This window comes from Bombina bombina, chromosome 3, assembly GCF_027579735.1.
Source record: "Bombina bombina isolate aBomBom1 chromosome 3, aBomBom1.pri, whole genome shotgun sequence".
Taxonomy (NCBI): domain Eukaryota; kingdom Metazoa; phylum Chordata; class Amphibia; order Anura; family Bombinatoridae; genus Bombina; species Bombina bombina.
This window is the reverse complement of record NC_069501.1, coordinates 231,206,385-231,223,762: the sequence shown is the minus strand read 5'-3', so window position 1 is coordinate 231,223,762 and position 17,378 is coordinate 231,206,385. Positions and strand designations below refer to the sequence as shown.

The 17,378-nt window shown below is 39.5% G+C and overlaps 1 protein-coding gene across 1 annotated transcript in view; it reads left to right on the top strand.

The window, feature by feature from the left end:
• The first annotated feature begins 1,384 nt into the window (after positions 1-1,384).
• Positions 1,385-17,378, top strand: part of LOC128652286 (adenine phosphoribosyltransferase) — a 54,267-nt gene continuing 38,273 nt past the window's right edge. Inside the window, exons 1-2 of the mRNA XM_053705227.1 lie at positions 1,385-1,396; positions 5,374-5,467. Coding sequence (XP_053561202.1) covers positions 1,385-1,396; positions 5,374-5,467 — 106 coding nt within the window. The remainder of the gene's footprint in view (positions 1,397-5,373; positions 5,468-17,378) is intronic.

Below are 17,378 nucleotides of genomic sequence, written 5' to 3'. Positions count from 1 at the left end.
GTTCGTGCTCTCAAATTTTACTTAGCAGCTACTAAGGATTTCAGACAAACTTCGTCTTTGTTTGTTGTTTATTCTTGTAAACGGAGAGGTCAAAAAAGCAACTTCTACCTCTCTCTCCTTCTGGATTAAAAGCATTATCCGATTGGCTTATGAGACTGCCGGACGGCAGCCTCCTGAAAGAATCACAGCTCACTCCACTAGGGCTGTGGCTTCCACATGGGCCTTCAAGAACGAGGCTTCTGTTGATCAGATATGTAAGGCAGCGACTTGGTCTTCACTGCACACTTTTTCTAAATTTTACAAATTTGATACTTTTGCTTCTTCTGAGGCTATTTTTTGGGAGAAAGGTTTTGCAAGCCGTGGTGTCTTCCATTTAGGTGACCTGATTTGCTCCCTCCCTTCATCCGTGTCCTAAAGCTTTGGTATTGGTTCCCACAAGTAAGGATGACGCCGTGGACCGGACACACCTATGTTGGAGAAAACAGAATTTATGTTTACCTGATAAATTACTTTCTCCACGGGTGTGTCGGGCCCACGGCCCGCCCTGGTTTTTTTAATCAGGTCTGATAATTTATTTTCTTTAACTACAGTCACCACGGTAACATATGGTTTCTCCTATGCAAATATTCCTCCTTAACGTCGGTCGAATGACTGGGGTAGGCGGAGCCTAGGAGGGATCATGTGACCAGCTTTGCTGGGCTCTTTGCCATTTCCTGTTGGGGAAGAGAATATCCCACAAGTAAGGATGACGCCGTGGACCGGACACACCGTTGGAGAAAGTAATTTATCAGGTAAACATAAATTCTGTTTTTTTATTGGTGGGTGAATTTATCCACCAATCAGCAAGAACAACCCAGGTTGTTCACCAAAAATGGGCCGGCATCTACACTTACATTATTGCTTTTCAAATAAAGATACCAAGAGAACAAAGAAAATTTGATAATAGGAGTAAATTAGAAAGTTGCTTAAAATTGCATGCTCTGTCTGAATCACAAAAGAAAACATTTGGGTTCAGTGTCCCTTAAATAAAGTTCTTTTTATATTTGAGGAGCTGGAGGACTCTGTTACTTTGTATATGACAAATTGGGTGTAGTCAGTGCCTTAAAATTTTATCTTCAGGCTACTATAGGTTACTATAGATTTTAGACAGACTTCTAGCTTGTTTGTCCACAGGCTACAGTGGTGGCCATGGCATCATGGCTAAAGCAGACTATTCATAACGCCTCCAAATAGAGTAACTGCTCATCCTACCAGGTCTGTATGTACTACTTTGGCCTCCTTGGAACAGGTTTGCAAAGCGGACACTTGTGCTTCTTCCAAAGCTGCTTTTGCCAGGAAAGTCCTTCAGATGGATTGCCATAATTTTGTCCCACCCGTCCTTAACATGGACTCTCAGGTTGGGTATTGTATCCTGCATGTTATGTTTATCTACGGACTCTCATCATCAACAAAAGAAAACAGAATTTCTCCAACATAGGTGTGTCCGGTCCACGGCGTCATCCTTACTTGTGGGATATTCTCTTCCCCAACAGGAAATGGCAAAGAGCCCAGCAAAGCTGGTCACATGATCCCTCCCAGGCTCCGCCTACCCCAGTCATTCTCTTTGCCGTTGTACAGGCAACATCTCCACGGAGATGGCTTAGAGTTTTTTAGTGTTTAACTGTAGTTTTTATTATTCAATCAAGAGTTTGTTATTTTAAAATAGTGCTGGTATGTACTATTTACTCAGAAACAGAAAAGAGATGAAGATTTCTGTTTGTATGAGGAAAATGATTTTAGCACCGTAACTAAAATCCATGGCTGTTCCACACAGGACTGTTGAGAGCAATTAACTTCAGTTGGGGGAACAGTGTGCAGTCTCTTGCTGCTTGAGGTATGACACATTCTAACAAGACGATGTAATGCTGGAAGCTGTCATTTTTCCCTATGGGATCCGGTAAGCCATGTTTATTACGATGGTAAATAAGGGCTTCATAAGGGCTTATTAAGAATGTAGACTTTTCTGGGCTAAATCGATTCAAGAGGACCAGAGACTCACTCCGTTGGTGGCTGTCCCTGGACAATCTGTCTCAAGGGATGACGTTCCGCAGACCAGAGTGGGTCATTGTCACGACCGACGCCAGTCTGATGGGCTGGGGCGCGGTCTGGGGATCCCTGAAAGCTCAGGGTCTTTGGTCTCGGGAAGAATCTCTTCTACCGATAAATATTCTGGAACTGAGAGCGATATTCAATGCTCTCAAGGCCTGGCCTCGGCTAGCGAGGACCAAGTTCATACGGTTTCAATCAGACAACATGACAACTGTTGCGTACATCAACCATCAGGGGGGAACAAGGAGTTCCCTAGCGATGGAAGAAGTGACCAAAATCATTCTATGGGCGGAGTCTCACTCCTGCCACCTGTCTGCTATCCACATCCCAGGAGTGGAAAATTGGGAAGCGGATTTTCTGAGTCGTCAGACATTGCATCCGGGGGAGTGGGAACTCCATCCGGAAATCTTTGCCCAAGTCACTCACCTGTGGGGCATTCCAGACATGGATCTGATGGCCTCTCGTCAGAACTTCAAAGTTCCTTGCTACGGGGCCAGATCCAGGGATCCCAAGGCGGCTCTAGTGGATGCACTAGTAGCACCTTGGACCTTCAAACTAGCTTATGTGTTCCCGCCATTTCCTCTCATCCCCAGGCTGGTAGCCAGGATCAATCAGGAGAGGGCGTCAGTGATCTTGATAGCTCCTGCGTGGCCACGCAGGACTTGGTATGCAGATCTGGTGAATATGTCATCGGCTCCACCTTGGAAGCTACCTTTGAGACGAGACCTTCTTGTTCAGGGTCCGTTCGAACATCCGAATCTGGTTTCACTCCAGCTGACTGCTTGGAGATTGAACGCTTGATTTTATCGAAGCGAGGATTCTCAGATTCTGTTATCGATACTCTTGTTCAGGCCAGAAAGCCTGTAACTAGAAAGATTTACCACAAAATTTGGAAAAAATATATCTGTTGGTGTGAATCTAAAGGATTCCCTTGGGACAAGGTTAAGATTCCTAGGATTCTATCCTTCCTTCAAGAAGGATTGGAAAAAGGATTATCTGCAAGTTCCCTGAAGGGACAGATTTCTGCCTTGTCGGTATTACTTCACAAAAAGCTGGCAGCTGTGCCAGATGTTCAAGCCTTTGTTCAGGCTCTGGTTAGAATCAAGCCTGTTTACAAACCTTTGACTCCTCCTTGGAGTCTCAATTTAGTTCTTTCAGTTCTTCAGGGGGTTCCGTTTGAACCCTTACATTCCGTTGATATTAAGTTATTATCTTGGAAAGTTTTGTTTTTAGTTGCGATTTCTTCTGCTAGAAGAGTCTCAGAATTATCTGCTCTGCAGTGTTCTCCTCCTTATCTGGTGTTCCATGCAGATAAGGTGGTTTTACGTACTAAACCTGGTTTTCTTCCAAAAGTTGTTTCTAACAAAAACATTAACCAGGAGATTATCGTACCTTCTCTGTGTCCGAAACCAGTTTCAAAGAAGGAACGTTTGTTGCACAATTTGGATGTTGTTCGCGCTCTAAAATTCTATTTAGATGCTACAAAGGATTTTAGACAAACATCTTCCTTGTTTGTTGTTTATTCAGGTAAAAGGAGAGGTCAAAAAGCAACTTCTACCTCTCTCTCTTTTTGGATTAAAAGCATCATCAGATTGGCTTACGAGACTGCCGGACGGCAGCCTCCCGAAAGAATCACAGCTCATTCCACTAGGGCTGTGGCTTCCACATGGGCCTTCAAGAACGAGGCTTCTGTTGATCAGATATGTAGGGCAGCGACTTGGTCTTCACTGCACACTTTTACCAAATTTTACAAGTTTGATACTTTTGCTTCTTCTGAGGCTATTTTTGGGAGAAAGGTTTTGCAAGCCGTGGTGCCTTCCATTTAGGTGACCTGATTTGCTCCCTCCCTTCATCCGTGTCCTAAAGCTTTGGTATTGGTTCCCACAAGTAAGGATGACGCCGTGGACCGGACACACCTATGTTGGAGAAAACAGAATTTATGTTTACCTGATAAATTTCTTTCTCCAACGGTGTGTCCGGTCCACGGCCCGCCCTGGTTTTTTTAATCAGGTCTGATAATTTATTTTCTTTAACTACAGTCACCACGGTACCATATGGTTTCTCCTATGCAAATATTCCTCCTTAACGTCGGTCGAATGACTGGGGTAGGCGGAGCCTGGGAGGGATCATGTGACCAGCTTTGCTGGGCTCTTTGCCATTTCCTGTTGGGGAAGAGAATATCCCACAAGTAAGGATGACGCCGTGGACCGGACACACCGTTGGAGAAAGAAATTTATCAGGTAAACATAAATTCTGTTTTATATTTGCCAATAAATGTCTTTCTTTTGGGATGATGAGTCCATAGGAACTACCCAAGTTTTTGCTTTATGTGTGACAGTTCTTATTTACACCTCTTAACCCTGCTTTCTGTCTTTCCTACCTTTTTGGTCTATCTCCTCTGCTCAGCTATACGTAAACTGAGTGGGGAGAGGAGGTGGGAGGGATTAAAGCTCTTGTGAGGGTTCATAATTTCCTCCTAGTGGCAGGAAGTATATCCCACATGTTATAGACGCCTGTGGACTCTCATCACCCCGAAAGAGAAATTTAGCGGCAACTATAAATTCTGTTTTTATATATAAAATATTAGTTGCATAATTAATTATTTACATGATTTTATTGAATATGTGTGTTCTACATGTTTTGAAGTACAAGTTACAAAGGGCATTTTGGGCCTTTACACCTAGGAGAGGCTGACAAAAATTTGAATTCATTAATGTTATACAACAAGCCAAAAGCGGCAATGGTCTCAGTGTGAACTACACACAAATTATTGTTCTTTGACTCCCATTGAAGTCTAAGGTCTTCCACAGTTGTTTGGTAAGTGCAAAACCTGAATCTAGCAGCTTTTTTTATTGCCTGAAAGAAAAATAACAATGCAAACTTGACTAAAATCTGTGTTTGGAAACAGCAGGGCTAGAATAGATTATCAATACTGCATGTATAACTTTTATTCTTTGTAAGGAAACGTCACACTAGAAAGTGAATGCTCCATATAAAATGTCCAAGTTGTGAATGGAACCTGCAGACTAGAACATCAATGAAATGTAAAAGGCTGTGTCTGAAACCTCCATGTTTGCACATATGTTACATGTAAGAATCTCAGTTATGTATGGAACCTGTAGATTTTAATATAAATGCTATATATAAAATACAAATGTTCTTTATGGAACCATTAGGTTGTATATAAAACTTGAAAACTGCATATGGAATATCAAGGCTGTGTAGGGAACCTGCCGGCAGTATGGGGAATGTTCTACTAATGTAATATTATGCTTGCCCATTTAGGCTCTGAAAGATTGTGTTGATGATCTACTACAACCATTCAAGAATGATCAGATAGACATGGTTGCTGGGATTGATGCCATGGGGTTCATTTTGGGTAAGTAGAACAACCTTTTTTCTTTTTCTTTTCTGTTCCCTGCTGATGGAGAAATCCATATGAATTGATAAAGGGCTATATTACAAATGGAGCCCTATTGTTAGATTGATCAATATTGACTTGCACACATATTACAAGTTGAATGTACATGCGTTCGCTTGAGCGCAATCTAATGTAACACACATCAGGTTAGCGCGACTGAAGACCTTGCGTAAAGAATAAGACTTAAAAGAAAAAACACACAACAAAAATACATTAAAATAAACTTGTTACACACATATAAACACTATCAGATGAAAAGTAATCATAAAAATATTAAAGGGACATGAAACCCAATTTTTTTTCTTTCATAATTCAGATAGTGATGTAATTTTTAACAACTTTCTAATTTACTTTTGCTCTCTAATTTGTTTAGTTGTCTTGTTAAAAAAAAAAAAAAAAAAAGATACCTAGGTAGGCTCAGGAGCTGCTAAATTGGTGGCTGCATATATATGCCTCGTGTTGTTGACTTACACAGTGCGATAACTAGCTCACAGTAGTGCATTGCTGTTTTCTTCAACAAATAATACCAAGAGAATGAAGCAAATTAGATAATAGAAGTAAACTTGAAAGTTGTTTAAAATTGCATGCTCCGTGTAAATTAAGAAAGAGAAAGAAATTGCGTTTCATGTCTCTTTTGATAAAAATATTTTTATAAGGGTGCAAAAATATATAGCCATGTATTTGACTGCAAAGGGCTATAATAAAAAATATACATACACCCATACACATATTTAGACAAATATTTATGTATATACACGTGTATTTATAAATGTATATTCATACATACATACATACATACATAAACATGTATATGTATTACACACATACACTTTGGAACTCTTTCCACTCAAATACCTTGAACCATTAAAAATAATTTTTATTCCATATTTAATAATGTTTTACTGTGCATTTAAATTTCAGTGTTCTTTATATAGGGGAAAATTGTTCTTTGTATTTTTTTTTCTTTATTTATTAAAGAAGGTTAAATACCATCACAAATGCCTGAATAGGCTACATAGTAAGAGTTATCTGTAACATTGAAAATACAGATTTTAGAACTAGCCAGCTCTGGCAATGTTCGTTAAATTAACAGTATTTGTGTGGTACCCAAGTTTTCTTTTTTTTTTTTAACCTGAAGAGAAAAATTCCTCAACTTTTATAAATAAAACAAAAATAGAACAAAACCCAAGAGCGGATTGATCCTCGTCTAAATAACTCTATAATAATGCAAGCAAAGCTACCATATTTCAAATAAAAGATAAATGAGATTGCCGTTACCTTAAAGGGACATGAAACCCACATTTTTTTCTTTCATGATTTAGAAAGACAATACGTTTTTAAACATCTTTCTAATTTACTTCTATTATTTAATTTGTTTTATTCTCTTGATATTCTTTGATGAAAAGCATATCTAGATATGCTCACTAGCTGCTGATTGGTTGCTGCACATAGAAGCCTCATGTGATTGGCTCACCCATGTGCATTGCTTTTTCTTCAAATAAGGATATCTAAAAAATGAAGCAAAATAAATAATAGAAGTAAATTGTAATGTTGTTTAAATTTGTATGTTCTATCTGAATCATGAAAGAAAGATTTTGGGTTTAGTGGCCCTTTAAGAAGAAATGAGCCTGGACGAGTGGACATGCCCCTTGCCTGAGCCAAGGAGACCTCTTTGAAGAATGATCAAATGCATCAATGCTAATGTTGTCAAGGAACAGACAGGCAACATCTGCCATGTAAGTTTTAATTGAGCATAAATATAGAATGATGTAAAATTATATTCCTTAATTCTACTGGGAGATATAATAAGAATGGTTCCCATTTGTGAATAAACACCATAATCCTCCATTCTAAATTACCTTGAGCTGTCTACCTGTTAAACCAACAACCGAGTTTGTAAGGCATTAAGTAGTTTCTTAAAGGGCCGGTCTCTACTCTTAGTGCAATATTGCAGTATGTTTCCTGCCCATTACCACAACCGTATTTAAAAACCTTTAAAGTTTAGACTTGCCTTTACCTTCTTGTAAAAAAAGATATATTTCACCGACCGTGCTATCTTGACCTTAAGTAAGTTTGAAAACCAGTATGATCGTTTACCCCAAAACTTTTTTACTTGGGACAATCCCATGTCAAATGTATTATGTCTGGAGAAGGGATTGAGCATTTATTAAGAATATCTCTTGCTCCCGAGACCCACTTAGAACGTAACTTGATTGTAATATATGCATGATGTATGTGTTTCCCTCAGGTATGTGGATAAGGTTGCCTCTCTAACCCTAACAAAGCTGTTTGTGATTTCCTCCAATGTGATGGATAGACTCCTTAACTCCTGCCACTTAGTCAGATTTTTTTTTGCAAGGAATGCTGTTCGTAATATGCCGCAATTATATTATACACATGCATGATTGAGTGGGATCCTTGCTTAATTAAAATACCAAGCCTGTCAACATTAGATTGGAAGAGATGATAATTTAGAGTGTGGCAGGTAGGCTGGGTGGATGGGGGATAGCAATAGCAACTCTCGCTCTATTAATGGACAGAAATAATCCAGATGTATAAGCCAGCCTACAACCAATTTAATTAGGGATGCCCATTTATACTATTAAAGGACTAGGAACTTTAGACTGCTGGATTCAGTCTACATTGCCAGGTTTAATTTACTAATCCTATGTTTTTTCTGTTGCCAGATGAATCTGCGAAACATAACTGATAAAGTATTTAAATCCCTTTTCGGCAATAGAAGGGGAAGCATTTGTAATGGATACAAGATTTTGGGGAGGGCAATAATTTTAAGGAGATGTATACAACCAGATAAGGAGAGAGGAAGAGTGCTCCAGTCACGTGGCAAATAATGGCGCAATCAATGTTCAAGTAAAATAATTGATGCAGATTAATGTGTAGCTGGATTCCCAAGTGTTTAATTGTATTGTGCAGTGGTGAGTTGTGTCTTATACAGCCAGGTCACCTCTGATTTATCAATACTGATTTTGTAGATGGAGAAGACTCCAATACTTTTCATAATTTATATTAGTTTAAGTATATTTATCGAGGGATTAATAACATAAAGTAGGAGGTTGTCTGCATAAAGTGACAGATGCGTAGTCTGTGTGTTGACTTTAAGAACTTCACTGTGTTGTCTAATATAACAGGCCAATGGCATCCCTGCCTGTTCCCTCTTTCTAGTAAGAAAGAAGGTGGTTCTTTGTATTTTTAAATCCATATTTCTATTTTTATCTGTATCTACTGTACAATAAAATTGTATTATATATATATATATATATATATATATATATATATATATATATATATATATATAAACTTACCACTGCACTCCCTTATATAAATGACTGGTGCCTGGTCCTTATGGTATAGCTCATGAAATAACCCACGCACACAGTATCAACTTCAATAGTTTATTCCGGTACAATCCGGTCTTATCCCAACGTTTCAGTATTATCAGACCTTTATCAAGGGTATATTATCTGTAAAACAAAACAAAAGAACATAAAAAATAAATTACTTACAATTTCAAACATGGTGAAACTGCCATACAGAGCAATATGATACCGGAATTGATGTCATACCTGTTTTTGGTCCAGCTGTGCTCATGGTAATTAAAACATAGGAATGCTCTTAAAGGACCAGTCAACACTGTAGATTTGCATAATCAACAAAGGCATGATAAGAAGACAATGCAATAGCACTTAGTCTGAACTTCAAATTAATAGTACATTTTTGTTAAATAAATTGAAAAGTTATGTCTATTTCCACTCCCCCTGTACCATGTGACAGCCATCAGCCAATCACGAATGCATATACGTATATGCTGTGAATTATTGCACATGCTCAGTAGGAGTTGGTGACTCAAAAAGTGTAAATATAAAAAGACTGTGCACATTTTGTTAATGGAAGTACATTGGAAAGTTGTTTAAAATTGCATGCACTATCTGAATCATGAAAGTTTAATTTTGACTTGAGTGTCCCTTTAAGTTCCTCCTTCTACCAAACGTATGTTGCCATAGCAACCAATAGCCAAATCGCATTACTTACAAAACATCTGTAGCTTATTAAAAAAAAAAAAGATATTGTCACCAATCTTAGGCATGTTGTAATATCGCATAAAACATATAACAAGTATATAATATCCGGACACTGTCATTCACTTTTGGTATCCAATGTCTAACATACATGTGAAGGTCTTTAACATCTGTATCCTAACAATAACCTATTCTTTTTTTTTTTTTTTTTTTTTCAAAACAGCTTTATTGATGTAAATTCAAGATTTTAACATACATAAACAAAAAATGTACAAAATTATATAAACGTTTTGATGTTGTTTTTCCCTTTACAAACGTCTTCTCCATTTGGGACATCAGATATGAAAGAATATGCTGGAGACAACAAAATTACAATCATCAGAATATAAGTGCAATCTGTGAAAATACCTAAGAAGGAGATAGCAGAGGATAAAGGGGAATGAAAGAGGAGCAAAGGGGAAGAGAGGGGCGAGAGAAGAAAAAAAAAAAAAAGGGGGGGGGGGTAATTAACTCAAATTGTTTTATTCCAAATTCCCAAGATCAATTCATGAGTTTCCAATTTCTCTATTTTAAGATAATGATATCTTTCTAAGGTAATGAGCTCAGACACTTGATGTTTCCATTCAATTATGGATTGAACACATTGTTTCTTCCACCTTTTGAGTATAAGTTTTTTTGCGCCTGTTAGCATTATCAAAAGGAGTGCCAGTTTAGTAGAGTCTTTTATTTTGGGTAGAGAGCAAAACAGGATGCTCTCTGGTGTGTTTGGTATATGAATGCCTAACAAATCTGAGATGAAAGTGAAAACTTCCGACCAGAACGTTTGTAATCTGGGGCAGGACCACCAAATATGGACCAGGGAGCCTTCCTCACTGCAGCCTCTCCAGCACTTATTGTTCACTTAGGGATATATTTTATGGATCCTCGAAGGGGTTAGGTACCAGCGGCTCAAGAATTTTATGTGGATTTCCTGTATAGTGGCGGATACTGAGGAGCGTTTTGTGAGTGTAAAGGCATTAATCCAAGAGTCGCGGTCTACTTCATGTTGTAACTCTCTATTCCAGGCTGATGTATAAGATGGGAGTGTTGTGGGGTCGTCTAGTAAAGTCAATTTATATAGTAAGGATATAAGATGTCTAGGGGTATCTGTTAGGGTGCAAAGTTTTTCAAAGGGTGTGAGTCCCCTACCCATATCCTTCCTATGTTTGTGATGAGAGATGTAATGACGTAGTTGACTGTATTGAAGCCACGATGAGAAAATCTCTCTGTGAGTTTCCATTAAATGGGCTTGTGATTTAGTGAAGTTATTTTCGGTGAGGAACTGCATGGTTCCTGTTTTAAGGTTATATGGTTGTTTAACATGGAAGCCCATCTTATAGTATGGGAGATCCATGTTTTCAATTATGGGTGTAAGTGGGGAATGCCTGTTTGAGGTTTGTGTGCTAGTTGCTAAAAGCTTATCCCATTCGGCTAGTCATTGTGTATTTATGTAAATGCCTTGGTCTATGTGATGGGAGGGACCAGATCAATTTTCCTACATTATTCCGCATGAAGATTTGCCTGTCTAGATGTATCCATGCCTTGTTAATATTATTGTGGGACCATTCCACTAAGTGCTGAAGGAAAATCGCCCTTCTATATGCCATTAAATTTAGTACTCCCAGGCCTCCCCTATCCCTTGTCATGTACATAGTCTTACGTGGGACCCTAGGTTTTAGGTTAGCCCATATGTAACTCTCAATTATGGATTGTAATTGTTTAATATATCCTTCTTGCATTGGAATTGGAATCGCTTGAAGTACATAAAGGATTCTTGGAAGAACATTCATTTTGATTACTCCAATCCTCCCTAACCAAGACAAGGGTTTGTTTTTCCAGCTTGAGAGGTCTCTAATTATTTCATTTTTTAATGGGATATAATTATGTTTAAAAAGGTCTTGTACGGAAGGTGTCAAAAATACTCCTAGATATTTAAGCTTGTGTTGGGCCACTGGAATATTATATAGCTCCTTTAATTTTTGTATATTAAGAGTTTGGGTATTAACATTCAACAGCTCCGATTTATTTAGATTGAGGAAGTTAGACACCTCCCCATACGACTTCAATTATTTTAGTAATTCAGGTAAAGAGGTCTCCGCCTCAGTGAGAGTGAAGAGGATATCATCCACATATAGCGCTTGTTTGAATTCTGTGTCCCCAACTGTTATCCCCTTAATTTTAGTGTTTTTCGTAATTTTTTGGGCAAGTATTACGATGGAGATGGCGAACAACAGGGGTGAAAGCGACACCCCCTGTCTTGTCCCGTTATTGATGTAGAAAGTGTCTGATAGTGTACCATTAACTCGCACTCTTGCATTAGGAGCCGAGTATAAGGCCATAGACATGTTTAAGAATGGTTTTGGGATTCCCATCTCTCTCATTGCCTGCTGTAGAAAAGACCAGCTGACCCTATCGAAGGCCTTTTCTGCGTCTGTCAAGAATAATACCATTGGAGCCCCCGTTACTCTAGCATGGTTTGTTAATTGTATGACTTTAATTATGTTATCCCTAGCCTTCCTTCCAGGTACAAATCCCACCTGATCACTGGAGATCAAGGTGGGTAAAAATTTGTTTAGCCTATTTGCTAAGATCTTTGCTAATATCTTCATATCCGAATTTATTAATGATATTGGTCTGAAATTTCCTGGACATGTGGCTGCTTTACCTGGTTTGGCTAGTACTGTAATATGTGCTTCTAATAGCATCTGTGATAACATTGGGTCTTCCCTAAGATTGTTAAATAAGTTCAGCATATGTGCTGCTAGGACTCCTTCACATTTTTTATAGTATTTTGATGTGAACCCGTCAGGACCCGGGCTTTTATTTGAAGGGGAATCTGTAATAGCTTGGTGAAGTTCCTCTAACGTTATAGGGGCCGCTAATGTATCTGCTGCTTTCTTGTCTAAGGCTGGGAGTCCTAGGTCTTCAAAATAAAGGTTGGATTTTTCTTTGTAAGCTGGGGTTTCTTGAGTTTTATCCTAAGTTGTAAAGTGTATTGTAAAATTTTCTAAAGGTTGCAGCGATTTTGGAGCTGTCCTTAACTGTTTGTCCCTCTGGGGTGGTAAGACAGTGGATGTAAGTGTTTAGTTGCTTCCTTCTTAAATTCCTAGCAAGTACTCTACCAGGTTTATTCCCACCTTCGTAATAAAACTGTTTGAGGAATAATGCTTTGCGTTGGTGAGTTTCTGTCAGGTGTTGTTTAAGCGCTAGTCTTGCTTCAATGAGGTCGTGGTGAACTGTATCATCTGAGGGGTTGTTTTTGTGTTTAGTTTCTAATGTACTAACTCTTTGTAATAGCTTCGTATGTATTTCCCTAGCTTGTCTGTTTAGCTTGGATTTTTGTTTTATTAGTGTCCCCCTAATGACCGTTTTATGTGCCTCCCATTCCACTTGATGAGAGGTGGAGGATTGGGAATTAATTGTAAAATATTCTTTTATATCCTTCTGTATTTCTTCTAACAGTAAAGGGTCATTTAATAAGGAGTCATCCATTCTCCATATCCTAGCCGCTATTGGGATATCCGGCCAAAGAATTTGGCACGTAACCGGGGCGTGGTCTGACCATGTTATAGGCCCAATTTCACAACCACAAGTGATAGAGAGGCCCTGCGAATCAGTGAATATGTGATCAATTCTAGTGTAGCAATTATGAGGACTGGAGTAAAAAGTGAAATCTTTATCCGAGGGATGGAGAGTTCTCAATGTATCGTGAAGTGTGAGATTTTGAATGGTGCTTTTGATAGATTTAAGAGTGGCTTTAGGCACGCTGGACGTTCCCTTAGAAGAGTCTAGAGAGGGGTCGAGCGAGATATTAAAGTCTCCCGCAACGAAAATTATTCCCTGAGAGTAGTCAAGAATTACATTAGCTATTTTTTTTAAAAACCCTGCTTGTGCTTGATTGGGGGCATATATGTTAAGGAGTGTAATTTTGTGTCTGTACAGAAGACCTCTTAGTAGGATAAATCGCCCTTCAGGATCCCTTTCAGTGTGGGTAATTTGTACTGGGAGTGTCTTGTGGATAAGAATGCCGACTCCGGCTCGCTTATCGGGACCCGAAGCAAAATAGGCTACGGGGTAGTGTGTATTGTACCACTTGGGCTCCCTGCCTCTCTGAAAATGGGTCTCCTGGAGCATCAGAATGTGGCTATTTAATTTATTCAAGTCTCGAAAAGCAATGGAGCGTTTACCAGGATTGTTTAATCCCTTCGCATTTATTGTGGTTATTTGTATGGTATGATCTTGGAATTTCCTAGCCTTGGAGTGCATTTTTGAGCTTTAGGTGGGGAAGAGGGACAAAAAAAAACCAAACAAACAAAAAAACAAAAGAGAAGCAGGAGTAGTGGAGAGAAGTAAGAGAAAAATCAAAAGTCAGGAAAGTTTCCTTCCTTCAGTATATCCCGGAGTTGCAACAACAAATTTATCAATAAAAGAAAGAGAAAAATACAAAAAGAAAAGTTTTCTGTTTTGATGTGCTTTTTCCCTTTTTGCTTTTTATATCCAAAAAGATAAACAATAAACTTGTAATTGGATAAGAACTTAACCTATCGGAGGTAGTATACCCATGTTTAGCTAATAAAACTTAATAATATTATACTTGTTAAGAAAAACCTGGCAATTGAGGGAGGGGAAGAAGGGGGCATAGAGGAGGGGAAAGGGAAAAAAATGGGCAAGTGGGGGGAGAGTAGTAGAGTAATGGGATGGATCGAGTAGTAATATATGACAGATTAAGTGTACATTATCGCAGGCGAAAGAGCCTTCTAAATCAGTGGTCATATTAAGAAATAATATAGTCTTCTAGCATATCACATTCATTTTTAACAGTTCTGTTAGTGTATCCACCCTAGAAGGTGAGGTAAGGGAGAATAGAAGGGAAGAAGAGGGGTAGGGGGAGGGAGGGGAGGTGGAAGGGAAAGGAGGGGGGGGGAGGGAAAGGAGGGGGGAAACAGAGGGAGGGGGGATGAGGGAGGAGGGCATTATGGATGGCAAGGGGGGGACTGTAGGTCCCACAGACAAAAATGAGGGAGTATGAACAGTATATCAGTTACATCATATTTCTGATAGGGGGACAATATTGTCTAAGAACTTAAAGTATATGCCTAACAATAGTCTGAGATTTATAATAAGGTTGTAAGGCATAGCCTCTCTAGCGCCCTCCTTCTAACTAAAACATACAAACAAAACTTAAAGTAACAGTCAAGATACAAAGAATACTTCTTTTGCATTACATAACTAGTAATTGACATAGAACAATTCAACCAAGAATATAAAACCAAGAGTCTTTTCAAAACTATGAGTGCGACGAGTTCATAACTCACGCTTGCCCCTTACCCCTTGCGGGGACAGTTTATCCCTTACTTAAAGTCTCCAAATAGTTATCTAGGTCTGAACAATAGAAGGGGTACTTATCTATGTGGTTGAGATTATGTCCCTTGTAGGAGCAGCATCGTCTTCTCTTGGAGCAGTATCCTTCTTCCTTTCAGGAGATTCTGGTAGATTGAGATCTTTGTAGAAGAGTTGGGGGTCAGTACCAGGCCTGTAGATGAGAGTCCTGCTGTTAGGAATAACAATGAAGGAGACTGGGAAACCCCAGCGGTACTGCACTTTATGTTTGCAGAGGTGTGAGGTAATGTGAGAGAGTTCTCGCCTTTTCTGTAAAGTTGCAGGAGAAAGATCTGAAAAAATTTGTATTTCCTCTCCCGCGTAGAATATAGGATGTTTCGCTCTGGCACTCTTTAGGATGTCCTCCTTGTCTTTAAAGCTGAGGAACTTCACTATAATTGTCTCTCGGTGGTGCTTTAGGTGGTGGTTTTGACCTGAGAGCTCTGTGAGCCCTTTCAATAGGAATCTCCTGTGCAGCTGGGGCTCCCTTAATGACCCTAAAAAGAGCCTGCAAATAGCCTTCGATTGCCGGGGAATGAATTGATTCTGATACACCCCTAAATCTAAGGTTGTTTCGGCTGCAGCGATTATCCAAATCCTCCAATTTGTCGGTTAGGAAATGTAAGTGGTCAGATTGATTCTGCAGTTCCATAGAGCTGTTGTGCAGGTTAACAGTGATGGCGCTGTGTTGCTCCTCTATTTTTAGGACTCTGTTATCTAAGGCACTCAAGTCCTTTCGAAGATCCCCAAATAGGTTCCTCATCTCCTGCAAAACCCCTTTAATATCCTCCTTTGACGATAAGTGTAGGATATCTTGCTTTGTAACAAAGGAGGGTGAAGGGGCATCACTTTGTATGGAAGGGGCTGGCATGGATGTATGATTGTTAGCCATGTTGGCTTGTGTAGTGGTAGATTTTGGTTCTGCAGGCTTAAGAAAATGACTGAGGGGGTTAGAGTTGATAGATTTCCCAGCCTTATTCTGCTTTTTACAAGGCATCACATTGGGAACAATTACAGTGGAAGTAAAGAATATCTTTCTGCTGTAAACAGAGTGGTTTCTTCAGTACACTTATATTTTACTTTCAATACGTGTTATATTTCCTCTCTATTGGTAGGCAGTATAGTCTTTAAAAAGTTGAGATCTTTTGCAGCTCTGGGTAGTTTTTATACCTTTTTAGTTTACAAGCTATTTCCCCCACTGTTACTATGCCTGGAGAAGGGACAATATTTATTGCTACTATTGTGCTATCCAATTTTCTGCCCAAGTTTGATTTGTTTAGGAGAATTTATGTTTTAGGAAAGCACTATTTAAAAAACTGCCCCTCTTGTTGTGATCAGTGCTGCCCTTTCGTGTCTTTTCATCCCCAGCTTTGCAAGTTACCCCTTGTGTAAATATAGCATATAAATGCTTGCTATAGTCCTTGCTCTTAGCAGAGGGAATCTACACTTCTGTGATTGATCCTGCCGGGACCGCAATGAATATGGAGGCCGCCGTACTAATAGTGCGTCACAGGAGCGGGTGCTCTCTCTAGTGCAATCAAACTGGCAGCGGTGAGGCTTTTACCTTTTCCGTTGTCGCTGTCTGCCTCCGCTTGTCTTCTTCGGCCCCCAGAGAGATCAGTGCAGGACGATCGATACTGCACTAGCCTTTTCGCCGGTCGGGATAGCTGAGGTCTCTGCAAGGCCGCGTGGGTGTCCGGTGCAGCACAAGGTTCTTGGTTTGTTGTAAAGGGCAGTTTACATTTTTTTTTTTTTTAGTGACTGGTGGGCTCCCCAAGTATTCAGCTTACATGCCCTATAGGAATTGGGAAAGAGGAAGAGGGATTACGCCAAGTTTCAGAGATTTCGCCTACATGGGTATTAGGAGCCTATTTAGTAAGCGGCCATCTCCCAGCGTGGCCAGACTCCGCCCCTACAATAACCTATTCTACTTAGCTACAGGGACTAAGAGTACACTTTCCTACAAGGTCATATACGGCAGAGGCTCATGTCACACTATACTATTCAAATGCTATCTTTCAGTAAGAAAACAAGACAGGGGTACCTGTCTATTTAAACCCCAAGAGGTTAAGGTTTGTAATCTATATATACATTCAATCTCCCTGCAGAGGAATTGTCTCCTGGTGTCACCCCCTCTTGGATGTAATTTGGTGTGGCCTATTGGCATACATCTCAGATCAGCCACCCCATGTCTGGCTTCCAAAAAATATGCAGCCACCGGATGCTCACTGAAACCATTTTGTATTGCTTGTCGAATGGTAGATTTATGATTAGCAATTCTGTCCTTACCAACATACATTAACCCACATGGACCTTTGATTAATGTATACCACCATTGATGAAGAACAAGTAAGTCTGTGTTTCAACAGCATCATCTTTCCAGTACGGGAGTGGCCAAATGAATCCCCCCACAA